At 46.8% G+C, this 21990-nt stretch overlaps 3 protein-coding genes across 3 annotated transcripts; 2 read left to right on the top strand and 1 right to left on the bottom strand.

Annotated features, from left to right (window-relative positions):
* Nucleotides 1-10949: 10949 nt before the first annotated feature.
* LOC109781231 (uncharacterized) lies at nucleotides 10950-13720 on the top strand. Its single transcript, XM_020339831.4, has 2 exons — nucleotides 10950-12700; nucleotides 12842-13720. The coding sequence occupies exons 1-2, from the start codon at nucleotides 11828-11830 to the stop codon at nucleotides 13352-13354; spliced, it is 1386 nt and encodes a 461-aa protein (XP_020195420.1). The 5' UTR covers nucleotides 10950-11827; the 3' UTR covers nucleotides 13355-13720.
* Nucleotides 13721-14836: 1116 nt separating this feature from the next.
* LOC109781232 (uncharacterized) lies at nucleotides 14837-16211 on the top strand. The gene has a single exon (XM_020339832.4). The coding sequence runs from the start codon at nucleotides 15007-15009 to the stop codon at nucleotides 15652-15654; it is 648 nt and encodes a 215-aa protein (XP_020195421.1). The 5' UTR covers nucleotides 14837-15006; the 3' UTR covers nucleotides 15655-16211.
* An 822-nt stretch (nucleotides 16212-17033) lies between these two features.
* LOC109781234 (dolichol kinase EVAN) lies at nucleotides 17034-21412 on the bottom strand. Its single transcript, XM_020339836.4, has 14 exons — nucleotides 21013-21412; nucleotides 20212-20324; nucleotides 19865-20053; nucleotides 19642-19746; nucleotides 19257-19327; nucleotides 19101-19175; nucleotides 18803-19029; nucleotides 18458-18647; nucleotides 18311-18376; nucleotides 18105-18193; nucleotides 17913-18027; nucleotides 17721-17772; nucleotides 17541-17641; nucleotides 17034-17434 (listed from the first exon to the last, which is right to left on the bottom strand). The coding sequence occupies exons 1-14, from the start codon at nucleotides 21204-21206 to the stop codon at nucleotides 17321-17323; spliced, it is 1701 nt and encodes a 566-aa protein (XP_020195425.1). The 5' UTR covers nucleotides 21207-21412; the 3' UTR covers nucleotides 17034-17320.
* Between the last annotated feature and the right edge of the window lie 578 nt (nucleotides 21413-21990).

The raw sequence follows: 21990 nt of genomic DNA, 5'->3' as shown, positions 1-21990 counted from the left end.
TTTCGTCAGGCTTGATTGCCGCGACTTGGGGGGTGGCCGACTGGCGTGCCACCGCGTGCTTCACCCACCGCTGAAGCCGCGACCGACCAGATCAAAAGTGATGGCGCATAGCGGGGAGCGAAGACACTGCATGAGTCGACCGATACTAGGTCGACGGCAGCCGCAGGAGGACGCCGCGAATGCACGCGCGAAAGTGCATCGCCCCGCGGACTGGGAGTGCCTCGACGTCGAGAGGGGCCTCCTGGAGCCAGGCGGAGTCGTCGGCGACGAAAACGAGCGCATCGAGACGGATCTCGCGGCCCTCAGCCAAACCACCGCCGGAAGACATGATGATGGGAATCGGAAAAAATGCAACCTCACCGGAAAGTCGCTAAGACACCTGCCCCACGGTGGGCGCCAACTGTCGTGGTTCTAAGTTTGATAGTAGAATAGGGGGTATGTATGGAGAGGCAAGATCCTAGCTACGGTGAAGTTGTGCACGCAAGATTTACGAGTTCAAGCCCTTCGCGGAGGAAGTAATAACCCTACGTCTCAGTGCCCGGAGGCTCGGACGATTGGATTATGCGTGAAGTTAAAGGGGGTGCGAACCCTTGTGCCTGGGGAGGGGGTGGCTTATATAGAGTTCGCCAGACCCCTCCGGCCCTCAGTTACACAGGGTTCAATGTACATAAAGATAGGAACGTTACTGGTAATGCCAGCATTAAAGTCACATAAATGATCATTAAGACTACGGAGTGAACGCCCGACCGTTGTCATTCAGAGTGATCTTAGATCTTCTGTTCTCCGAGTGGTTTCTGATATGGTCGAATGAATACATCTTGGTCGAATGGAACTGGGATATCCGAGTGAACTCTCCGTCGAGTGGATGGTGTCCTGTGGTGATTTCAGTCGGCAGAATCCGCTGTCCTTTAAATGTCCTTGACTGTAGGGCAATGTCCTTGGGTAGGGTGCTTTAGATCAGGTCTATTGCCCTACCCTAGGTACATGTCATCGTCACCGTGCAAAACGGGTTCTTACTGAACTGAAAGCAGAGGTGCATAAGACGAGCCTGGATGATCTCGATTAGGAAAATAAATATATTGTTCTTATGAAGTTGAACTAGCAATATGTTGTACTGTGCTGTTTTCATGTAGCTACCGTACTGTGATGTTATAATATATTTATGTGCCTGATATGAAATTGGCAAACAGCTGTTCGATATGAAATGTGAATTTGCGAAATACTGGTATTATTAATTTTAAACTAATAAACCCGCTAAATGTGTCATGGACCTTGGCAAACGGTTCTAGCAGTAAAAGTGGTTGCGATGGATAGCCCAATGCCACACAGTTTTCTTCATCAAATCGTGTGTGATATAGTTGATAAAAGCAAACAGTTAACCAAGGAAGACCATGTGTGATAGTTACACCTTTCACACACGAGCCTACACATAAAACTGTGTGGGATTTACGTCCTAACGGAAACGTTTTCCTTGGATTGACTGTGTGGGATGTACATAAGAACGGAAACGTATACCTTGGATTGACTGTGTGTGATATACATATGAACGGAAATGTTTTTCTGGGATTCACCATGTGGGATGTACATACCTACGGAAATGGTTTTCTCGGATTACCGTGTGGGATGTACATACCTACGGAAATGATTTCTGGGATTCATCGTGTGGGATGTACATACCTACGGAAATGATTTCTGAGATTCAGGAGGGCCTATCCCCGAAAATTTCTGGGTCGTGTGGGAAGGACACCCTATCGCACACACTTACTTGGCGACGGTTCCAAATTCCATCGCGGAAAGGGGTAAAAAACCATTTGTTTAGGACCGACGTGCACCACTGCTTGGGGGCGGTCACCGAACCCGTACACTTTGGCAACCCTTGGGGGCGGTCACCGGTACCCGTCAAATTGCTCGGGGCGATCTCCACAACCTAATTGGAGACCCCGACGCTTGCCCGGAGCTTTGTACCACAATGATTGAGCTCCGAACACCACCAACCGTCTAGGGCGCCCAAGCACCCAAGAGGAACAAGCTCAAGGATGCCAAGCACCCAAGAGTAATAAGCTTCTCAACTTGTAACTTCCACGTATCACCGTGGAGAACTCAAACCGATGCACCAAATGCAATGGCAAGGGCACATGGAGTGCCCAAGTCCTTCTCTCCCAAATCCCACCAAAGCAACTAATGCTAGGGAGGAAAATGAGAGGAAGAACAAGAAGGAGAACACCAAGAACTCCAAGATCTAGATCCAAGGGGTTCCCCTCACATAGAGGAGAAAGTGATTGGTGGAAATGTGGATCTAGATCTCCTTTCTCCTTTCCCCCAAAAACTAGCAAGAATTCATGGAGGGGTTGAGAGATAGCAAGCTCGAAGAAGGTCAACAATGGGGGAAGAACATGAGCTCAAAGGATAAGGTTCATTAGGGAAGAAGCCCCCCCTTTTATAGGTGGGGGAAAATCCAACCGTTATGCTCACAGCCCGCACAGAGCGGTACTACCGCTCGTCCTCACGGTACTACCGCTAGGGGTAGCGGTACTACTACTTGCAAGTGGTACTAAAAAAATACATCCGTGCCTACCACCGCTGGACTTGTGACGAGTTTTTGGTCTGGAGCAGAAGTAGCCGCGGTAGTACTGCTCCAAGCGGTAGTACCGCTCCCAAGAGCCGTAGTAAAAAATTACATCCCCTCCAAGCGGTAGTACCGCTCCCACGAGCGGCAGTACCGCTGCAGCTTTTATAAGGACACCAAAACTAACACAACTTCTGCAAACGGACTCCGAATTCAACGAAACCAAGTTTGTTGGAAAGCTAGCGACAAGGGCTAACACAATCTTGATATAGAAATACCAATAAGAAGCAAATTAGAAAAGACCCATAAGAAAATGGTGAGAACCCTTCCTCGAATAAGACCGGTAAAACCTCCAACACCGAAAACGCAATAGAAGAAGCATGTGAACTCCATTTTCGATGAACTCGAACTTGTCAAGAAGATGACCATAAGCTCCAAATCTCACTAGGAGAAAATCAAACAAGAACCAAGAAAGATGATGCAAGTATGCAATGGTTTGAGCTCTCTAAGAATGATACAATCAAACTACTCATCGAGAGCCCCCGTTGATAGTACGAAAATCGATCCTATAACCCGGCCTCCCAACTACCACCATGAGACCGGTAAAATAGAAGACCTATCAAGGGAAAACCTTTGCCTTGCATGAAGTCCACTTGAGCTATATGATGACGATCTTGACTCCCTCAAGTTGGACCACCTTTCTTGATTGCGTTGGCTCGATGAAGACTAGATGATTGCTCCCCCATAGTCTACTATAGGTGAGCCACTCTTCGGCACATCTTCACAAGTCCATTGTCACCAAATGGACGGCAAGCTTCAAGCACTTGATCTCTTCGTGATGCATCACTTGAACTTGCACACCGCAACCTAACCCCACAAAGAACTCTCACTGTAACACCCCGCATGTAACTTGCCATATTTGTAACTCCGACTCTTGCCATTTTCGGCTATGTGATATGATATTCCCTCCGTGGTCGGGTTTTTTTTTCGTTTTGCATTTTGTTCATGTCATGCATATCATATCATGTCATCATGTGCATTGCATTTGCATACGTGTTCGTCTCATGCATCCGAGCATTTTCCCCGTTGTCCGTTTTGCAATCCGGCGCTCCTATCTCCTCTGGCGCATCCCTCTTGTTTTCTTTCATGTGCGGGTGTCAAACTTACTCAGAATGGACCGAGGCTTGTCAAGTGGCCTTATTACACTACCCGAAGACTACCGGTCAGGTTTCGTTCCATTTGGAGGTCGTTTGGTACTCCAACGGTTAACCGGCCATCCGCAAAGTCCATTTGAGTGTCCAGCAAAAACCCCCTCTAAAACCAGCCCAAAACCCACCAAACTCTCTTCCATGTTCTAGGTCGTTCGATCACGATCGTGTGGGCGAAAACCGCACCTCATTTGGAGCCTCCTAGCCCCCTCTACCTATAAATATGTGACCCTCCCGAAAACGAAATCGCAGTCTAAACCCTAGCCTTCCCCTCTCCGCGGGTGGACGCGTCCAGCGCCCGCCGGACATCCGCGCCGCCGCCCCGAGCCAGTGGCGAGCCGCCATGTGGCACCCGTCCGCCACCGCAGCCCGCCCGGGCCCGAGGCCGGCCCGCCCGTCCCCGCGCCGGGCCCGACCGTCGCCGTCCTGCCAGAGCCGCGGCTCCTCTCCCGCGCCGCCGCAGCCCTCCGCCGTGCCCGCCGGCGCGCCGCCCCACGCCGCTGCCGGCCGGCGCCGCCCCGCCGCCGCCGGCCATCACCGTCGCCGCCCCGCCGCGGCCGCCTCCTCCCTCCGCCGTTCCCCCGCGCGGGCGCCGCCACCTCTCCTTCCCCTCCGTCGCCGGCCTTCTCCTCCCTTCAGCTCCGGTCGCCGGCCACGGGAGCGACGAGCCCGAGCTCCATCGGGCCAGATCTGGATCGCCCGTACCTGTGCGTTGACTTCCTCACCCCCCCCCCCCCCCCCCCGGAAAATTCCTGTCCTGATTTTCCTACAGCATATGCCTCTGTTCACAGCTCCATAACTCCTTGCATGTAGCTTCGATTCACGCGTGTAATATGTCAAATTGTTCGACTCGTGATGCTCTTCATTTTGTTCAATTGCACCATGTTCATTAGAGGTCATCTTGATGCCCAAATCTCTGTTGGAAGAGGGCTAGTTGTTGTTATCTACTGGTTCTTGACAGAACTTGGAGATTTGTCATTTTTGCATCATTAAATCTGTGCATCTTATGGGCATGAGCTCTACATGTGTTTTGAAGTATGCCATGCCATCTTTCCAAGGGTGTATGCCATGTATTTTTGTGATCTCTGTGGTGACTAGCACAAGCATGCAAAGTAGGCTCCGTAATGTTTCTGATTTCAGGGACTTAGTGATTTCTCTAAGTCCTTGGCTGCTGTTATTTTGTTGCCATGTAAACTTGATGCTACAGAGAGATCCATGCATATTTTGGTGATGTTCAGTAAGGATGTTTTGTAGATATAGTTGTAATTATGGAGTGCCATATCATGACTCAATCTTGCTCTACTTTTGCTATAAAATATTTCTGGCAGATTCTTAACATGATATTCATTTTTGCCAAGCTCATTGTAGTTGATCCATAAATCCTATGCTTTTGTTCTTGCCATGGATAGCTTCATGAACATGCCATCTTGCTGTAGGTATGCTTGGTTTGTAGTGCATTGCTCTGTAGTGAGTGCATCAAGCTCACAAAGAGGCCTACATATTATTGTTTCCGCCATGCTCTGTTGTCTGCGAAGTCTGAAACCTGATAACGAAACTTGCTATGTTCACATGCTTGCCATCATATCTTCTGGTCCTTTTTGGCTTATGGTCAGTAAGGGACTTTTGTCATGTGCATTTAGTATAACACTGCCATGCCTTGTTTTGCTCTGTTAAGTTCCTATAGCATGTTGATTTCGTGCTCTGAACATTGCTACCTGATGCTGTTTTCTGCCATGTCCAGTTTTTCAGTCTGTGAACTTGTTATCTTTTGCACTTTTGCCATGCTTGTTTGAGCTTGATATGTTGTGATCTAGCCATAGCTCAGTGTTCATCTTTTGTCAAGCATCTCCTGTAGATTACTATCATATGCTTTGTTGCTATGTTGGAGTGCTATAGCATTGTTGCTTGTTGCATTTTAAGTGCTATCATGCTGTTAATCGCAGATTCGTGTCATTCTTGTTTTGCTTGCCATTTGCAAACCGTGCATCCGTTTCCGGTGATCTTTATATCGATTTCGACCGAAATCATCTCATCTTTCCAGTGGCATGCTTGGTTTACCAAGTTACTGCCATGTTCATCATTTTCCTTCCGGAGCACGCATATGCATCGCATATCATATCTTGCATATCATACATGTTTTGCATCATGTTGCTTGTGCATTTCTCGTGATTGATTGTGGTTCCGTTGCTTGTGTTCTTGTCTTGGGTAGAGCCGGGAGACGAGTTCGCGAACGAGGAACCCGTTGAGTACGCTTACGAGGATCAAGCTTTCAACAACTCTGAGAACCTTGCAGGCAAGATGACCGCCCCTCGAAATCACTTCTATCTTTGCTTTGCTAGTTGTTCGCTCTATTGCCATGCTACGCTACCTATCACTTGCTATATCTTGTCACCCATTTTGCCATGTCAGCCTCTAACCATCTTTTCCTAGCAAACCGTTGTTTGGCTAAGTTACCGCTTTTGCTCAGCCCTTCTTATAGCGTTGCTAGTTGCAGGTGAAGTTGAAGTTTGTTCCATGTCGGAACATGGATATGTTGGGATATCACAATATCTCTTATTTAATTAATGCATCTATATATACTTGGTAAAGGGTGGAAGGCTCGGCCTTATGCCTGGTGTTTTGTTCCACTCTTGCCGCCCTAGTTACTGATACACCGGGATTATGTTCCTTGAGTTTGCGTTCCTTACGCGGTCGGGTGATTTATGGGACCCCCTTGACAGTTCGCCTTGAATAAAACTCCTCCAGCAAGGCCCAACCTTGGTTTTACCATTTGCTACCTAAGCCTTTTCCCCCGGGTTTTCGCGAGCCCGAGGGTCATCTTATTTTAACCCCCCCGGGCCAGTGCTCCTTCGAGTGTTGGTCCGAACTGAGTAGACTGCGGGGGCCCCTCCTGGAAACTCGAGGTCTGGTTTTACTCGTAGGATGTCTCATCCGGTGTGCCCTGAGAACGAGATATGTGCAGCTCCTATCGGGATTTGTCGGTGCATCGGGCGGCTTTGCTGGTCTTGTTTTACCATTGTCGAAATGTCTTGTAAACCGGGATTCCGAGACTGGTCGGGTCTTTCCGGGAGAAGGTTTATCCTTCGTTGACCGTGAGAGCTTATGATGGGCTAAGTTGGGACACCCCTGCAGGGTATTATCTTTCGAAAGCCGTGCCCGCGGTTATGAGGCAGATGGGAATTTGTTAATGTCCGGTTGTAGATAACTTGTCACTTGACCCAATTAAAATACATCAACTGCGTGTGTAGCCGTGATGGTCTCTTCTCGGCGGAGTCCGGAAAGTGAACACGGGCTGTGTTATGTATGACGTAAGTAGGCGTTCAGGATCACTTCTTGGTCATTGCTAGATGACGACCGTTCCGTTGCTTCTCTTCTCGCTCTCTCTTGCGTATGTTAGCCACCATATATGCTTATTGCCGCTGCAGCTCCACCTCATTACACCTTCCTTTCCCATAAGCTTAAATAGACTTGATCTCGCGGGTGTGAGATTGCTGAGTCCCCGTGACTCACAGATTCTACCAAAACAGTTGCAGGTGCCGACGATGCCAGTGCAGATGATGGGGTCGATCTCAAGTGGGAGTTCGACGAGGAACGTGGTCGTTACTATGTGTCTTTTCCTGATGATCAGTAGTGGAGCCCAGTTGGGACGATCGGGGATCTAGCATTTGGGGTTGTCTTATTTTTCATCTGGATTTTAACCGTAGTCGGTCTATGTGTTTGTATTTTGGATGATGTATGGATTATATTTATGTATTGTGTGAAGTGGCGATTGTAAGCCAACTCTTTATCCCATTCTTGTTCATTACATGGGATTGTGTGAAGATGACCCTTCTTGCGACAAAACCACTATGCGGTTATGTCTCTAAGTCGTGCCTCGACACGTGGGAGATATAGCCGCATCGTGGGCGTTACACTCACGAAGACAACAGATTAGTACACAAAGCGTAATTGACAATGCTTACCATACCATGGGATCACTTGATCCCTCTCGGTACATCTTCTACGATTTGTGTGTTGATCAACTTGATTCACTCTTTGACTTAGTCTTGATCAACCTCTCACAAGACCAATCTTTAGGTAATTCCTTGAATAGCACCTTGGTCGACACAAACTCTCCTTGAAACCAACACATGTACTCCAAGAAAAGCCTATGGACAAAACCTTCAAATATAACTCAAGGCAACCATTAGTCCATAGAGATTGTCGTCAATTACCAAAACCAAACATGGGGGCACCGCATGTTCTTTCATCATTGAAACAACACCAATCATCCCTGGACAAACTCCAAGTTGTTACAAACAAATACATGATCAGAAGCAACGCAACTCGAAGGTGAAAGCTACAAATGAGGATTGCATTATTCCTTTGCATGGATATTATCTACTGCCATTCTACTTATTTTTGTAGATCAAATGGAGTCGGGGACGACTTTTCATAAAGGGAGGGAGGATGATGAGCACATGGGTACATCATACACGACATTTCAGAAAAGTGCAAAATTTAGTTGGAAAGAATTACTAAGCCGAATCAAGCAAACACATGGCCAGGTGAACGCTAACTTAAGTTCATACCACAGTCTTGAACATATGGCTGCACTTTCATCTCCATTGTTATTGTTTGAACTTAGGTATCACATGGAAGAAATCCAACAACCTATGAGCTTTTGAAGCAAACGATTTGGAGGAACAAGTTTGGAGAAAACAAGTTTCAAGTGAAGCTGATGCTGTCAGTTTTTACCTCTGTTGTTTTGTTGTGCCACACCCATGTGGTGGAGAGACGAGGTCATAGGGGTACATCAACAAAAGCTACATCAAATTATCTTTCCAATCAAGAAACCTCACATCATTTAGAGTTGCGAGTCAAAAGTTCTAGCCAATCTCGTGGAAGGTGTCCAGGCTGTCAAGACTTTGCGAATTTCTGAGGAGCTCTCCAACAACTCCCAAAGTTGACCGCTTATTCCCCCAAGGAAGCCATGCAAACCTGCTTACTTTTGAAACCATTTTCACACCTAGCTAAGGGGGGTTGTCCCTGCTATAAAACCCCATCTCCCCCATCCTCTTAGAAACCTTTTGTCACACCATTCAGCTACAAGCTTATGCAGCAAGACTGCTAGAGAGATCCAAGAGATCCTTGCTACCTTTGCTCTTGTGAGTTCATCCGGTTTCGCCAGAAGGAGCCTCTGGTTCCCCCTAATTCGTGTTCTACGGTTCTGGCCATTTTGTGTGGGTTAGTCCCGGTTTGTGGTTCTGCGATTGTTCGGACAGCGGGTTGGAGTTCTTGTAGCTTCGGTCAGCCATCCCCAACGTACGGGTTGCATCCAACCTTGGCAGGTATAAAGCTAGTTATCCCATCTGCTTGTAGCTAGTTATCCCTCCCGATTCGATCCTACGAAGAGAAGATCAGTCCACCCTCGGGCGTGAACTCGTTCATCGGGTTCCCACCTATCAAAGGAGGTGCTTTACCATCAGTCAGACTGGCAAACAATGGTGATCGATGCAGGACATTGATGTCATTGTGAGACCCGGGCATACCAAATAGTGTGCCAAATCTGTCGTGGAATTGTCACGGCAGATGTCCTCGAGCTAGGACTTAGTCGTGGAGCCATCGCAGCTAGGAAGCTTGAAGGGGTTATGCGGGACAAGGAACACGAGGGTTTATACTGGTTCGGCCCCTTACGGTGAAGGTAAAAGCCTACGTCCAGTTTGAGGTGCTATTGATTAGGGTTACGATCACCAGGGAGCTAGACAGCTATGCCCGGCTCTCGATAAGATTGTTGTCGCCCTTAAACCGCTGCCGGGTCATCCCTTTATATAGGGAGGCTGACGCCCAGCAGCCCTTAGAGTCCCGGCCGGCTCATAAGAGTGTCCGGCTCGGACTCTCAACTATACTTGCCTTACACTACAAGTTCTACTATAATAATGATTGTAACTACGGGCCTTAAGCCATATCCGGGTCTCAGCCCATCTCTGGCCCATCGTCTTCAAACTTGGCTCCGGGCTTCTGGCAATGACCACGCGAGTAACCCGGCCCCTCCTGGCGGGTGACTCTAAGGTCTATATCCTCAACAAAATCCAAAGATTATGTGATGCAACTGCTTCAAGAATGATGACGCTTCTTAACATGACCCTGATATTGCCCTTGTAAAGCTTTTGCGCAGTTCATAGTTTCAATGCATGCAGTCAAGAGATCCGAGCAAACCTGACCACCCTCTTGCTTCAGACATTGCCAAGAACCTCTCGAAGTTTGCGACAATTGGTTCTCTCAGATACTAAGGTCCAAATACCAAGACCATGGTAGTAGCAAATATTATTATGGCATCTCCGCATGTGCTTTCAGACATTCGCAGGTATTCGTCCCATGAATCAGCAGTCGTGCCATATGCAAGCATCCATAGTGTGGCCGTGCACTTCTGGTAACCAGAGAACCCAATCCTTCCCACGGCATTCTTCTTCAAGATGAGGTAGTCATCAAAGGACCGTATGCCATGGTAGAGATGATCGAAGACATTTTATTCGCATCCGGAAGCGGCGGCGAAAATTGTCAGGGAATAGGTTATCTGAGGCAAAGAAGTCGTTCATCGGTGTCAAATGGCCGCAAGCCCTGTTACGGTTGAGCATTCGATGACCCTTGATCGATCCTTGAAACCGAGAACATGCTCTTTCGCACGCTCGGTGTCTGCAAGGAACGCCTGCATTATCGTTGTCTCGTCCGTGTAGCCCTCCCTATCGGACGAGCCATCGAACGACTCAACAAAGTGCATGTATATGTACTTCATACCTAATCCATTGCTTCATAAAAAGGGAACAAAAAATAACATGGGCATTTCACTGAATACTTGTCGGGCATGGTGAGTATTGTAGGGGCGGATGGTACCTATGTGGCGGACGAAGGAGAGGCGTGGAACCGCGGCGGAGGACAAGCGAGGTGGAGCCCTGGTGTAGCGATGGAGGTGACGGAGTTGTCGTGTTCCAGCAAGGGTGTGTCGGAGCGGCCGGGGTCGTGGAGCGGTGACGAAGGCAAGAGAGAAACCGGATGCAGAAAACGATGGAAGAATGGAGGCGCAGTGTTAGTGAGGGGTTTCGAAGGGGTTTTGGGTGGGCGGGGGTGTCAGAGTCCTACATGGCTGATGTCCGGACTCCCGCAAAGCCCCCAAGTGTGTTCAAGTTTGCGGAAAAAGCGTGTTTGGACAAGTCGACGGACCGATACATGTCCGCGTTAGATGGCTATAAGGGCGTCCGCACCACGCAGTCCGGACGGTTGCCGATGGTTAAGTGTCCGCTTTAGAGACGCCCTAAGGCGGAAATCAAGTGAAACTGTTTTTCATTAGGGTCTGTTTAGGACACATATAGATGTGACATAGTTATGTCATATCTAATCTGATGTCCACTCTGTTTGTGGTCTATTTTTTTATCCTAATTTTTTTATTTCTTGTTGCTACATTACATATTTTTGGAAGCTTAGATGTGACATCCTTAAAAAACATCTAGATGTGAATTAGACAAACTGTTTTCGATATATGGTAGTAGAAAAAAGGGCAGCACACAGCAAGAATAGAAAATATGGCCACCTTCATCACAATACCATGGATGTGGCTTCATTCTGTTCGAGAACTCCCCAAACCACGTCCGCCCTTGGCGGTAGATGAAGGAATTTCAAGTTCGTTCTGTGCTCGGATCGGAACAAGCAAGGAACAGGTGCCCATCTCGTTCTGTAATCGGATTCCAAGAAGAAAGAGTCCAATTTCGGTTTGTATTGGAAACATCAGTAATTATCCGTCGATTTACGTGTAAATTGTACACCAGCCTGAATCGTATCCGAAGGAGCCTATAACAAGCGCTCAGCCCGGTTGTCCACGATCGTCGCACATCGAAGGAGCCTCATTACAAGAATATTTTTTGCCCACATCTTGTTTGAAGATGTAAGTTGCCTCGATCACCATGAAGCTCAGTAGAGGTCGCCGCCGCAGCCGTGATGTAAGTCGTTCTATTTTTTTTTGGCTTTATTATTACTGTTACTCCCTCCGTTTGGAATTCACTGAAATGACTGTATCTAGATGGAAACCCAGTCAAAGGCAGCAGCTGCTAACCGGGAGGACAGGCTAAGCGAGCTGCCCAACGACGTGCTTCTCAACATCCTCGAGAGGGTGGGCACGCTCGACGCCCTAAGAACCTGCATCCTGTCGAAGCAAATGCAGAAGCTGCCCGCCATGCTCTCGCAGATCATAATCGATCTCAGCAATCGCGATTTGATCCAAATGGACGGCGTCGTCGCCGACGTGACCAAAAAGATCCTCAGCGCGAGGCCTCCACAGATCACCGTCCGCAAGCTGAAGCTCAAGTTCTTCCTGGTTCCCGCCCGCTGCCGCGCCATCGGCAGATCCGTCGGCCTCGCCATGGCGACCGAGAAATTCGACGCGGCGGAGTTTGAAATCATGACGCCGAGGGACACCAACCATTGCACCGACGCCCATCGCCTGCTCTTCGCCAAGCAGTTCAACGATTTTGTCTGCGATTGTCCGGACGCATTTGCTGGTCTCACGCAGCTGCATCTGCGGAACATGAGGTTCGGTGAATCGGACAAACCCAGCATCCTCCGCCATTGCAGGCGGCTGGAGTCCCTGTCTTTCCGCGAGTGCGACGCGGGGTTCCGCTCGGTGCTCCGTGTGGAACACGCTCGGCTCGTCGAGTTTGCTATCACCTACGGGGAATTTAAAACGGTGGTGCTTGACTGTCTGCCAAAGCTCCAGCGGATGAGCTACAGGAATTGGCCCTGTGATGAGAACCCCTTGGTTCTTGGTTTTGTGCCTCAGCTTTCGAAGCTTAGCCTTGCTAATGCAAACATTTCGGGCAAGACCCTCAACCTAAGCCAGCTGCTTGCGAATGCCCCCACTGTAAGCGATTTGTACCTGGAGTTTCGCAGTGAAAAGGTACTCACTCGCTCTAATCATCTCCGTCCCATTCTCATTTAACTGTATGATGTTTTTATCTCAGTGTAGTAACTTATGCATCACTTGATGATGATGCAATTTATGCACGCGTTATTACTTACTTTGTTTTATCTATCGCAGATTTGGGTTCAACCAGAATGCTCAAAAGTGCTTGCTCCCGTGCTTGCCGAACTTCGGTTTGTGAATCTGGATCATCTTCCTGAAGACTGTGATATCTCTTGGACGATGTTCCTTCTTGAATCTGCACCATACTTAGAGGAGCTTTGCATCACGGTATGGGATCATAAGTGCCGGTCGGAGTCGCAAAAGAGTTTCTCCAAGAAAATGGATGTGAAGTGGGGGCCATCCGATCCTCATTTTAGGCACAAGAATCTGGGGAGGCTAATTATCCACGGCTTCCAGTCCGACGGCAATTTCACAGGATACGTTAGGCGTGTCATTCAAGCTGCAGTGAACATCAGGGAGGTGTCCCTGCATGATAGGAAGGTGTGTCAATGGTGTGTCGAAAAGTTTCCTCATTTGAGGTTTCGTCCTTCGAGTTATCCACGGACCAGAGAGGATGCAGATTTGTTGAGGAAGAAGATGACAGCAGAGACGGCGACCGCTTCTCCTGATATTCACTTTTGCTCGTAAGGTCGGGTTGAAGATGAATCTTGATGTGGTTGGAAGGACTCGTCTTTCTCGAAGACCCAATTGGTTGCTACTACGTCAGTGCTATTGCTTTTCCGCAAAAATGTGTCTGGGCTACCAATTTGTTGGAACAACTCATTTAGTTATTTTCGACAATGAGACCGATAAAGTAAGCACGTCTGTGTTGTGGTCGTGCAGCAACTGCTTATGTTTAAAACAACTAATATTCAGAACGTATGATGCTCTGTTATTTTTTCTATTCTGTATTTTTGAGAGCCAAGGCACTCGCTATTTTTCATAGACGCGCAAACGCAAACTTCGCTGGAAGAGGAAAATGCACAAAGAAATCTTTAAGCCGGCATTCCCTGCTTAGCACAATAGCACTGCCTTTATTTTTGCGGAAAATAGTACTGCCCTTTCAGGCAGAAGATTCTTGCAGGCGGTGACACACCTGCAAAGCAGCTTGAACGGATATGTAAATCTAGTACTCCCTCTATAAAGAAATATAAGAGCGTTTATAGATCACTAAAATAATGATTTAAATGCTCTTATATTTCTGTACAGAGGGACTAACATGAAAACAAGCCGCAAAGGTCATGTGAAACTACGCAATCATGAACCGTCAAAGTACGTGTGAATGGTTGTGTCCATGTTTTCTAAAGACCAAAGCAACATATTCCTTTGCCCGAGAATGACCGGTAATGAAATTGCTCGGTAAACACGCCCAACTGTGATTATTTTTGTACTGATCTACAATTCGAGATTTTGTGTGTAAATATTCAGCGCTGGCGCCACTTGTCTGGTCACATTTTGATCCTTTATGCGCCATTTCAATTTTTATCTCCATTATTATAAGTCGATTTGTCTGGTCTTTGATATCTTTCACGTTACTCAAACAAATATGAAGGACATGCATATTGGCATACCCAAAGAACCGAGTGGTCAGCTTTATATACTCACTATCTTCCACAATGTAGTGTGTATAGATTTTTTGAGAAGTCAAACTTCATAAACTTAGACCATGTTTATATACACTTGCATCTACAATACTAAGTATATATCATTGATTGCAATATTGTGTTGGTAGCTTACCAAGCTGGCCACTTGGTATACTAAGTATATATCATTAGGTATATTATGAGACATACTTTTATGTTTATTAGGTATTGTTAGATGCGGATACTTTCCTTTATAAACTTGGTCAAAGTTTACGAAGCTTGACTTTCAGAAAAATCTACGTGCACCATATTATGGAACGGAGGGAGCAAATATCTTACCTGATGACAACAATTTATAAAAATTCTTACCCTTCATTCGAGCCAAAAAAATATCTCAAACCTAGCTAAATATATAGCCAGAGATCGAAGTTCAAATCCCACAGATGATCATGTGGCTTAAGCTTGTTTTTGTTTTCTGGTAGCACAAGCATGTACACGTGAAAATTCTCTTGGCCAATTGGCAATTGCTATACAGCTCACCAGGATCATATCACCTTTACTTTGTGGCTACTTTTTTTAGGGGATACTTTGTGGCTACTTATTCCAGTATGGAGACATCGGCTTTATTTGTTCTATAAAAATCCACGCACTTGCGCACAACAGGGTCATCAGCACACCTACACAAGCAACTGCGCCGTTCATCCTTGCAGTTCCTCCATGGCCGCTCCCACCGCCTGCCGCCGTCTGTCCATCCCAGCTCTAGTGCTGCTGTGCGTTTCACTTCTCCAGCTTGCCCAAGCAAGGCTCCTACCAGAGGACAAAAACGCACTTGATGACAGCAAGTCGTTCTCCATCAAAGGTGGCGGCGGGGAGGGTGGTGGCCGGGGCTTCGGTGTGAGCGTAGGCCGTGCCGTGTCCATCGCTGTTGGCGGTGGGCTTGGAGGCGGAGCTGGCACTACCCGTGGTGGCGGTGCGAGTGCCGGCGGTGGCGCGGGTGCGGGGGTTGGCATTGACGTGGGGCGTGGTGGTGTGGATGTGGGGATCGGCGGAGGTGGGGGTGGGGCCGGTAGCTCCGGCGGTGTGCGTGCAAGAGGTGGGGCTGGAGGCGGTGTCGGTGTTCACATCGGGCGTGGTGGGGTGAGTGTGAGCAACGGAGGAGGCGGTGGTGTTGGAGGTGGAAGCGGGGGCAGCAGCGATGGCAGCTCCGGTGGTGGTAGTGGCGTTGGCCGTGCTGGTAATGCGGTGGGCGGTGGCGGAGGGTCTGGTAGCGCAAATGGTTCTGCCGGAAGCGGAGGGGGTAGTGGAGTTGGGTCGGCCAGTGGAGGTGTCGCCGGGGGCTCCGGCAGTGGTGGTGGCCAAGGTTGATTGAGTTTGTTTACTTTAAGACTAAGAAATGAATATAGCACGGGTTAAGTGGAATTGGACACTCCCAATGCTTGTGGGCTTCATAGGCAAAATCTTGTAGTGAAATAGTATAATTAAAAAGAGAGAGAGTGTGGTGAGTTGTATGTTAGTGGAGATACAACTCTTAGTTTGGTTCCCTATGCAGTGTGATCAATACTCTGATCCGATGTGGCCAAGGTCGATCTAGTTTGTTCACTTTAAGACGGAGCAATGGATATAGCATGGAAATTGTTGACGAACTAATATCTCTGAGAGAGATGTTGTATGTGTAAGGTACTATAAGACGCAAGTAATTTGTGATGCTATTATTGTGCTTAATTTGGTGTCAAGGTGAAGATACTGCACAGAAGACCTCACAACACTCCTCGTCGCCCATGGTCTGGTTGAAGTACCAAATGTGTGTGTAACATGGCTATCGCATGCAAAGGTACACGTGGGCCAGTGTGTGCGAAGTGCCAGGCCGAAAGGGCTCTTGTGCGTGCAGACACATCATAAATTCATACATGATATTTGACGACTACAATATCTGATGTTTCTGGACATTATATAAGCTCTGCTCACGTTAGAAATCATAACCCTCTTACACTCTCGCACACCCCTCTCGACGAGACAATTACTCTCTTTCTCTCTCTAAACATGATGGTGTGGTGTGAGTGGAGCCAACATCTCCTCATCCAGCTTGTTGAGCTCACCCCGAGGAGGAAAATGTCAAGTGACACATGAAAGAGCACAGGAGGAGGGTGTGGCGCAGCGCAAGGTCTCGACATAGGAGGACATGGGACCAGCGCATAGTGCGAGTCGTGGGCAGCGCACCGGTCTCACATCTGCCATCTGAGCAGAGGCGTCGATGACAAAGAAGCAAGGATAAAGATGGTCGCAACCAACATGACCCCAAGCCACCTCCTAGGCTTCACCGAGATACGACCCATGTGCAGCACTGACCATCGAGCCGTTGATTGCCATATTAAATTTTGCTATATCTTAAGTAGTTAAATTCACCTGATGCTATTTAAAATTTGACATGGTTAGTAGTTAAATTCATCTAATGTCATTTTAAAATGATTTTATACTATTGTTTTGCAAGTAATTTTGCTATGGAGCGGCCAAATGCAATAATGCCACTGTTAAAATGACTTATATGCTACTGTTCTAATTTATTAAGTAACTTGTATTATAGTTGTTTTATGGCTAATAATTAATAATTGACCTTATGCTATAGTTGCTAAAATAAACTTATGCTACTGTTTTGCTATTGTTCCTACCTTCTTGGACCATAATATCCAATCGTCCTAATTCATACAACTCACATTTTGATGCAACCAACAGAAGACCAAAAGAACTAATGGAATGGAACCACTTCAAGATAAGCTGTTACAAACTTACAATTATAGCAGAGCGCTTCATCTGTACCAAAGATGTTCTCTACTGAAGTACTCCGTATTCACTAATTCTATTTTTATATTCTTATACCTAAGCCTACACTTTCAATCAGAGGTGGTATAAAGGAGCACCAAGGAGGCAAAGAGACCAAATACCTGTAGCTATTGCCTTGCTGTGCTATATATATTAGCAGTAACCAAAAAGAGGACCTCAAGGTCAGTTGGATGTACAACAGGTTGCTCTTCATTTACAGACATAGAAGGCTATAGAACACAAGGGGTATGAAAGCGTTATCCAGCTGTGTCGTATATGCTTCCAATAATAAGCTCAACGTCACAGCTACCGAAAGTGACAACCAGTGCTGTGTCAACGTATGAAAAACGGTCAGTGGCAGTTTATTCGAGCTGTGTTGCATGTTCTAGCATAAAGCTTCGGTCGGTTCGGTGCAAGAAATTAAGGGATCGAACCTGTGAAAGAATGTATCCACTTGAAGCTAAGAGTGTCACCAAGATTGAGCAGGCTGCCAGTACAGAAGTTATGCCTGCTGCCGTGCCTTCAATTGTTTTCTCTAACATATCAGGAAAACACACATAAGTGTTCAGCGGACAAGTGCAGAAGGACCAAGGAATAAAGAAAACCGAACTCACTTCCTGTCTTGCTCCATCTTAGGACACCATACTTGTACCCTATCATTGATGCCTGGGTACAAATCAGAGAATACATCAGATATAACACAGTACAACAAGGATTGTTTTTCCTGGGACACACACCTAAGTGCACGTCATTTTGTATTAGAAGAAGACGTAGAGTAGGGAATATTAACAGGCCACTGGACCTACCATTGTATCACCTATCCCTAAGCTGAGAATTCCAGCAAAAGGGGCTAGGGGTCGGTCATTGAATCCAGATGACATCCATTTAGGAAGTGCGCAGCCCAGTAAGAGTGAGAAATGACTGGAAAAAAAAAGACGTTATATCCTACAGTGAAAGATGTAAAATATGGAAAATAAAGACTAGTAAATCACGCTTACCTAATAATTAGAATCTCAGAATCACGATGGTCAGTGAAAGCATTCATGAATTGATGTATGGTGTGCCCAAGAGGGTATACTTCCCAAACCTGAGGACATAGTTGAACATTTGTGGAGAAATGAGCACAACTTGGCATAATATATACTGTTGAAAGGGAAAAGGGAAGAGAGTGAGCAAGGACATGGGAGAATCAAAACATTCTTACACGAATCATCTCCAGTATTAAGAAAAGAGCAAATGCTGCACCAAATGCCAAGTCCAAGAAAGCAGGCTGGAAAGCATAGACCAAATTTATCACAATAACTTTCGAAATATTCTAGTGGAGTTAGATTAAAAAAGATGTATACATTACTTGAAATATAACGGCAGGAGAGAAAATCAGGACAGCAACAAGATGATAATACTTGCGCAAAAGAATTCTCTCTGTTTTACTTTGCTTTGATATGCTGTAGAACCTTCTAATTGATACACATATGACAAATATCCAGTATGCGCATAAAAGAAGCCGTTCATCTGAATTGGTGAACATGTAGTTAAGAACCCTGTGAAATAATGAGCCATTAAGCAAACAACAAAGTCAGTATCTGTAAATATACAGAAGATTTTCTGAGAAAGAACAGAGTGCACAGTTAAAATATTAATTCCACTAACGATGAGTGGTATGCTCTTCCCATGAAAGCCAAACGGTGATTCTTACCAAACAAACGGATGGACTTCAAGACCTTGAACAAGCCGCGTCCATGACGGCACTAAGAACAATAACACCACCAACAACGAGACATAAAATACAGCAGAACCTGTTCCTTTTTCTGCTCGTTTCTCAATTGCTTGTGTTCGTTGCTTGCCCAATGTTCGACAGTAAACCCAAACTTGGAGAGAACTTTTGTACAGCAAGGGAAGTAGAAAAAGACCAAGCAAAACCCCCTGCCAAAAGAAGTTCGAGATGTAAATGCTATATAGCTCAAGCCAGACCATCAAAATAACAAAAACTCTACCTGAATAACGGTGGCTATCTCGCTTTGAGTTCCAGGTGTGTGTATGAATGCTCCTGATGATGCAGAGACCTCCATCTGCCAGTGCAATTAAAATGATACAAAACGTTAGATTTGCACTTTCTTTATGGCAAACATATAGTTAGGAACAATTCACACCTTTGAAAGAGTACGAGCCAGAATATCACCAAAGTAAACAACGAGACCACTTGATACCAGAAGTCCTTCCCCTGGAATTTACAGAAGAGTGTAAATAAGAAAAAGGTTGCACTTCCAAGTCAAAGCGAAGAGGAGATAGATATACTAATAAATTGCACTACTAAACAAGAACCATACAAAATAGTTGGCCTTACATGCAAAAGATACTAAACAAAGTGGGGGCAATTGCAACCGTTCTTATGTGTGTGTATATTTCTGCATGGGATTTATCTTAATCCATAAGGTATCTAGGAAAATGTATAAATGCCTATTAGGATATGCAATCAGATATAAACAGAAGAATAGAAATAAAGATCTAATTACATCTTAGACTTCAGGTACAAACCAAAAGATGAACATGAAGGGAACTTCTCTAGAATGTGCTTGATCAAGATCACAGCAGCCACACCATGGCAGAGTAGATACCCATTTTTGGTCATCGCTAACAGACCTACAATAAATTCAACACGAATATTTTGTCAAATCCTTGTCATCTTTGGACTTGAATTAGATCCCAAAAAAAACACAATGTAATTATCGTTGAATGCAGATGAAGTCTTGCATGTTACCTCCATCAGTCTTCAGTAGGAAGAACAGCAAGAATGTCACGAGGTATAAAACTACCATCAATGAACCATATTTCAAAGCTTTAGAAATCTCATTGTTGGCAGACTGACGTAGATGCCAAAGGAAGAAAGCCAGCACACTGGCGCAGCTGATGGATACTGCCCAATACTGCATTTCGAGGTATGCAAATTCTGGCCACATAAACAAAAATATATGTATTTAGTAAAAGGTAAAATGTATGCATCACAAAAAGAAAGGTTCAATGGCACATAAAACAGAGGATAAATGCACTTCACAAGTCCTCTGACTTGTTCAATTGTTGATGAAGATGATAAAATTAGGAGTATACCTTGTGCTCCATTGGGATCTGTCGGTAAGATCCTCGAAAGCTGGATTAACCGTGCAAGCATGACACATGGCAAAGTAGTTGCGCCAAGAAGAATGCCTGATGAAGCACCTGGCCTGGAGGATATATGACTATATACATCAGACACCAAGCACTAGGTTCAATTTTATTTTTTGTAGCTTGCCACAAAAGACGCGATATAGAATTAAGTAGCCACATAACTCAAATAGGATGTACAGTAGAGGTATGCAATTGGGGTTGCTCATCATAGGACCTAAAATAAATCTCAACAGATCCCCTGAACCTGTACATTCTACTCGGGGATAGTAGCTAAAATGCAATTGGGGTTGCGCATCATAGGACCTAAAATGAATCTCAACAGCCCCCCTGAACTTGTGCATTCTACTTGACGGTGGTCGCTACACCATGAATAAGTCGCATTTCTACTGCGTATGTTAAATAACAATTCGAACAAGGATTAAGCGGTAATTGCCATCTGAGCCCAGGATTAAGCTCCTATTTGCATCCCCCGCTCATCTGCTATTGCCCTAACTACACCGCCAATAATCCCCAATTTTGTCGGCAACCCAATGAAATGAGGCGGTCTTGACCATTTCGTGCTAGAGATTTTTGCGAGAGAACCTCGCTTCCGTGGAGCTCATCTAAACGCACGCATTTATCTGGTGGGGAACCGAACGAGGCCAAATTTACGCTCTGGGAAATCCGCCTGGGTGGCCGAATCGCGATGATTTTGTTTAACCCCGTGGGATGCGGTGGGGACGAGGCAAGGGAGAGCGACCGCACCTTGTCCTGAACCGGCGGAGCGGGGAGGAAGGGGCCGCGGCGGAGCGGTCCACCGCGAGCTCGACGGCGAGGGCGGCTCCCGCGAGGAGCGCGAGCGGGGCCGCGAGGCGGGCCGGGGCGGCGAGCGCGACGCGCGCGGCGAAGAGGAAGACGACGAGGCGCTCCCCCGTGAGCAGCGCCGAGGAGGACGCCATGGGCGGTGCCGGCGAGCCCGATCCGGGCGGGGAAGGAGGGAGGGAGGGAAGTGGCGTCGGAGACACGGCGCGAACCGGCCGGACGTGAGGTGGGCTCGCGTGCGGGCCAGCACCCAGCAGTTGGTTCAGGGTTGCTCTCCCGCGCCGCGTGCGCGTGGTTTCTCGGTAGCTTGGTCTGGCTGGGACGCTTGGTTTTGGGTGGTGCGGTGGGTGACTGACCACACGACTAGGTTGAAAAAAAGAAAAGGTTCGGTTTGGTCTCGGTCAGAATTGGCGGTCGGCGACACCAGGTCACCACGGCCGCTCGCTTCTTCCCACCACAATGACATGCCGGTCAAGCATGACATATCGGCATTTGCATCGCTCAATCTCGTGAAATTGCCGGTGGTGGCACTGCATGGGCTAAACATGTTCCGCAACTTCGCCGGCAAGTCCGGTCCGAGGTTGCGGAGCGAGAGCGAGCGTCGTAGTCAAATACGTGAAAGTAAATGACACAGAGAAGTATGGAGGAGACCAGCTTTATTAATCAATTATCAGGGGTTACAATGATTGCTCCTCGTCCCTTTATATAGGGGTACACTGTCAAGAGATAAGAAATCACTTAACGTAAAATGTGTGAAAGTAAATGACACAGAGAAGTATGGAGGAGACCGGCTTTATTAATCAATTATCAGGGGTTACAATGATTGCTCCTCGTCCCTTTATATAGGGGTACACTGTCAAGAGATAAGAAATCACTTAACGTAAAATGTGGAACTGGGAGGGGCTATCCCGAGCGCTTCAT

This window comes from Aegilops tauschii, chromosome 6 (genome assembly GCF_002575655.3).
Source record: "Aegilops tauschii subsp. strangulata cultivar AL8/78 chromosome 6, Aet v6.0, whole genome shotgun sequence".
NCBI classification, from domain to species: domain Eukaryota; kingdom Viridiplantae; phylum Streptophyta; class Magnoliopsida; order Poales; family Poaceae; genus Aegilops; species Aegilops tauschii.
This window is presented reverse-complemented; position numbering and strand designations above follow the sequence as displayed.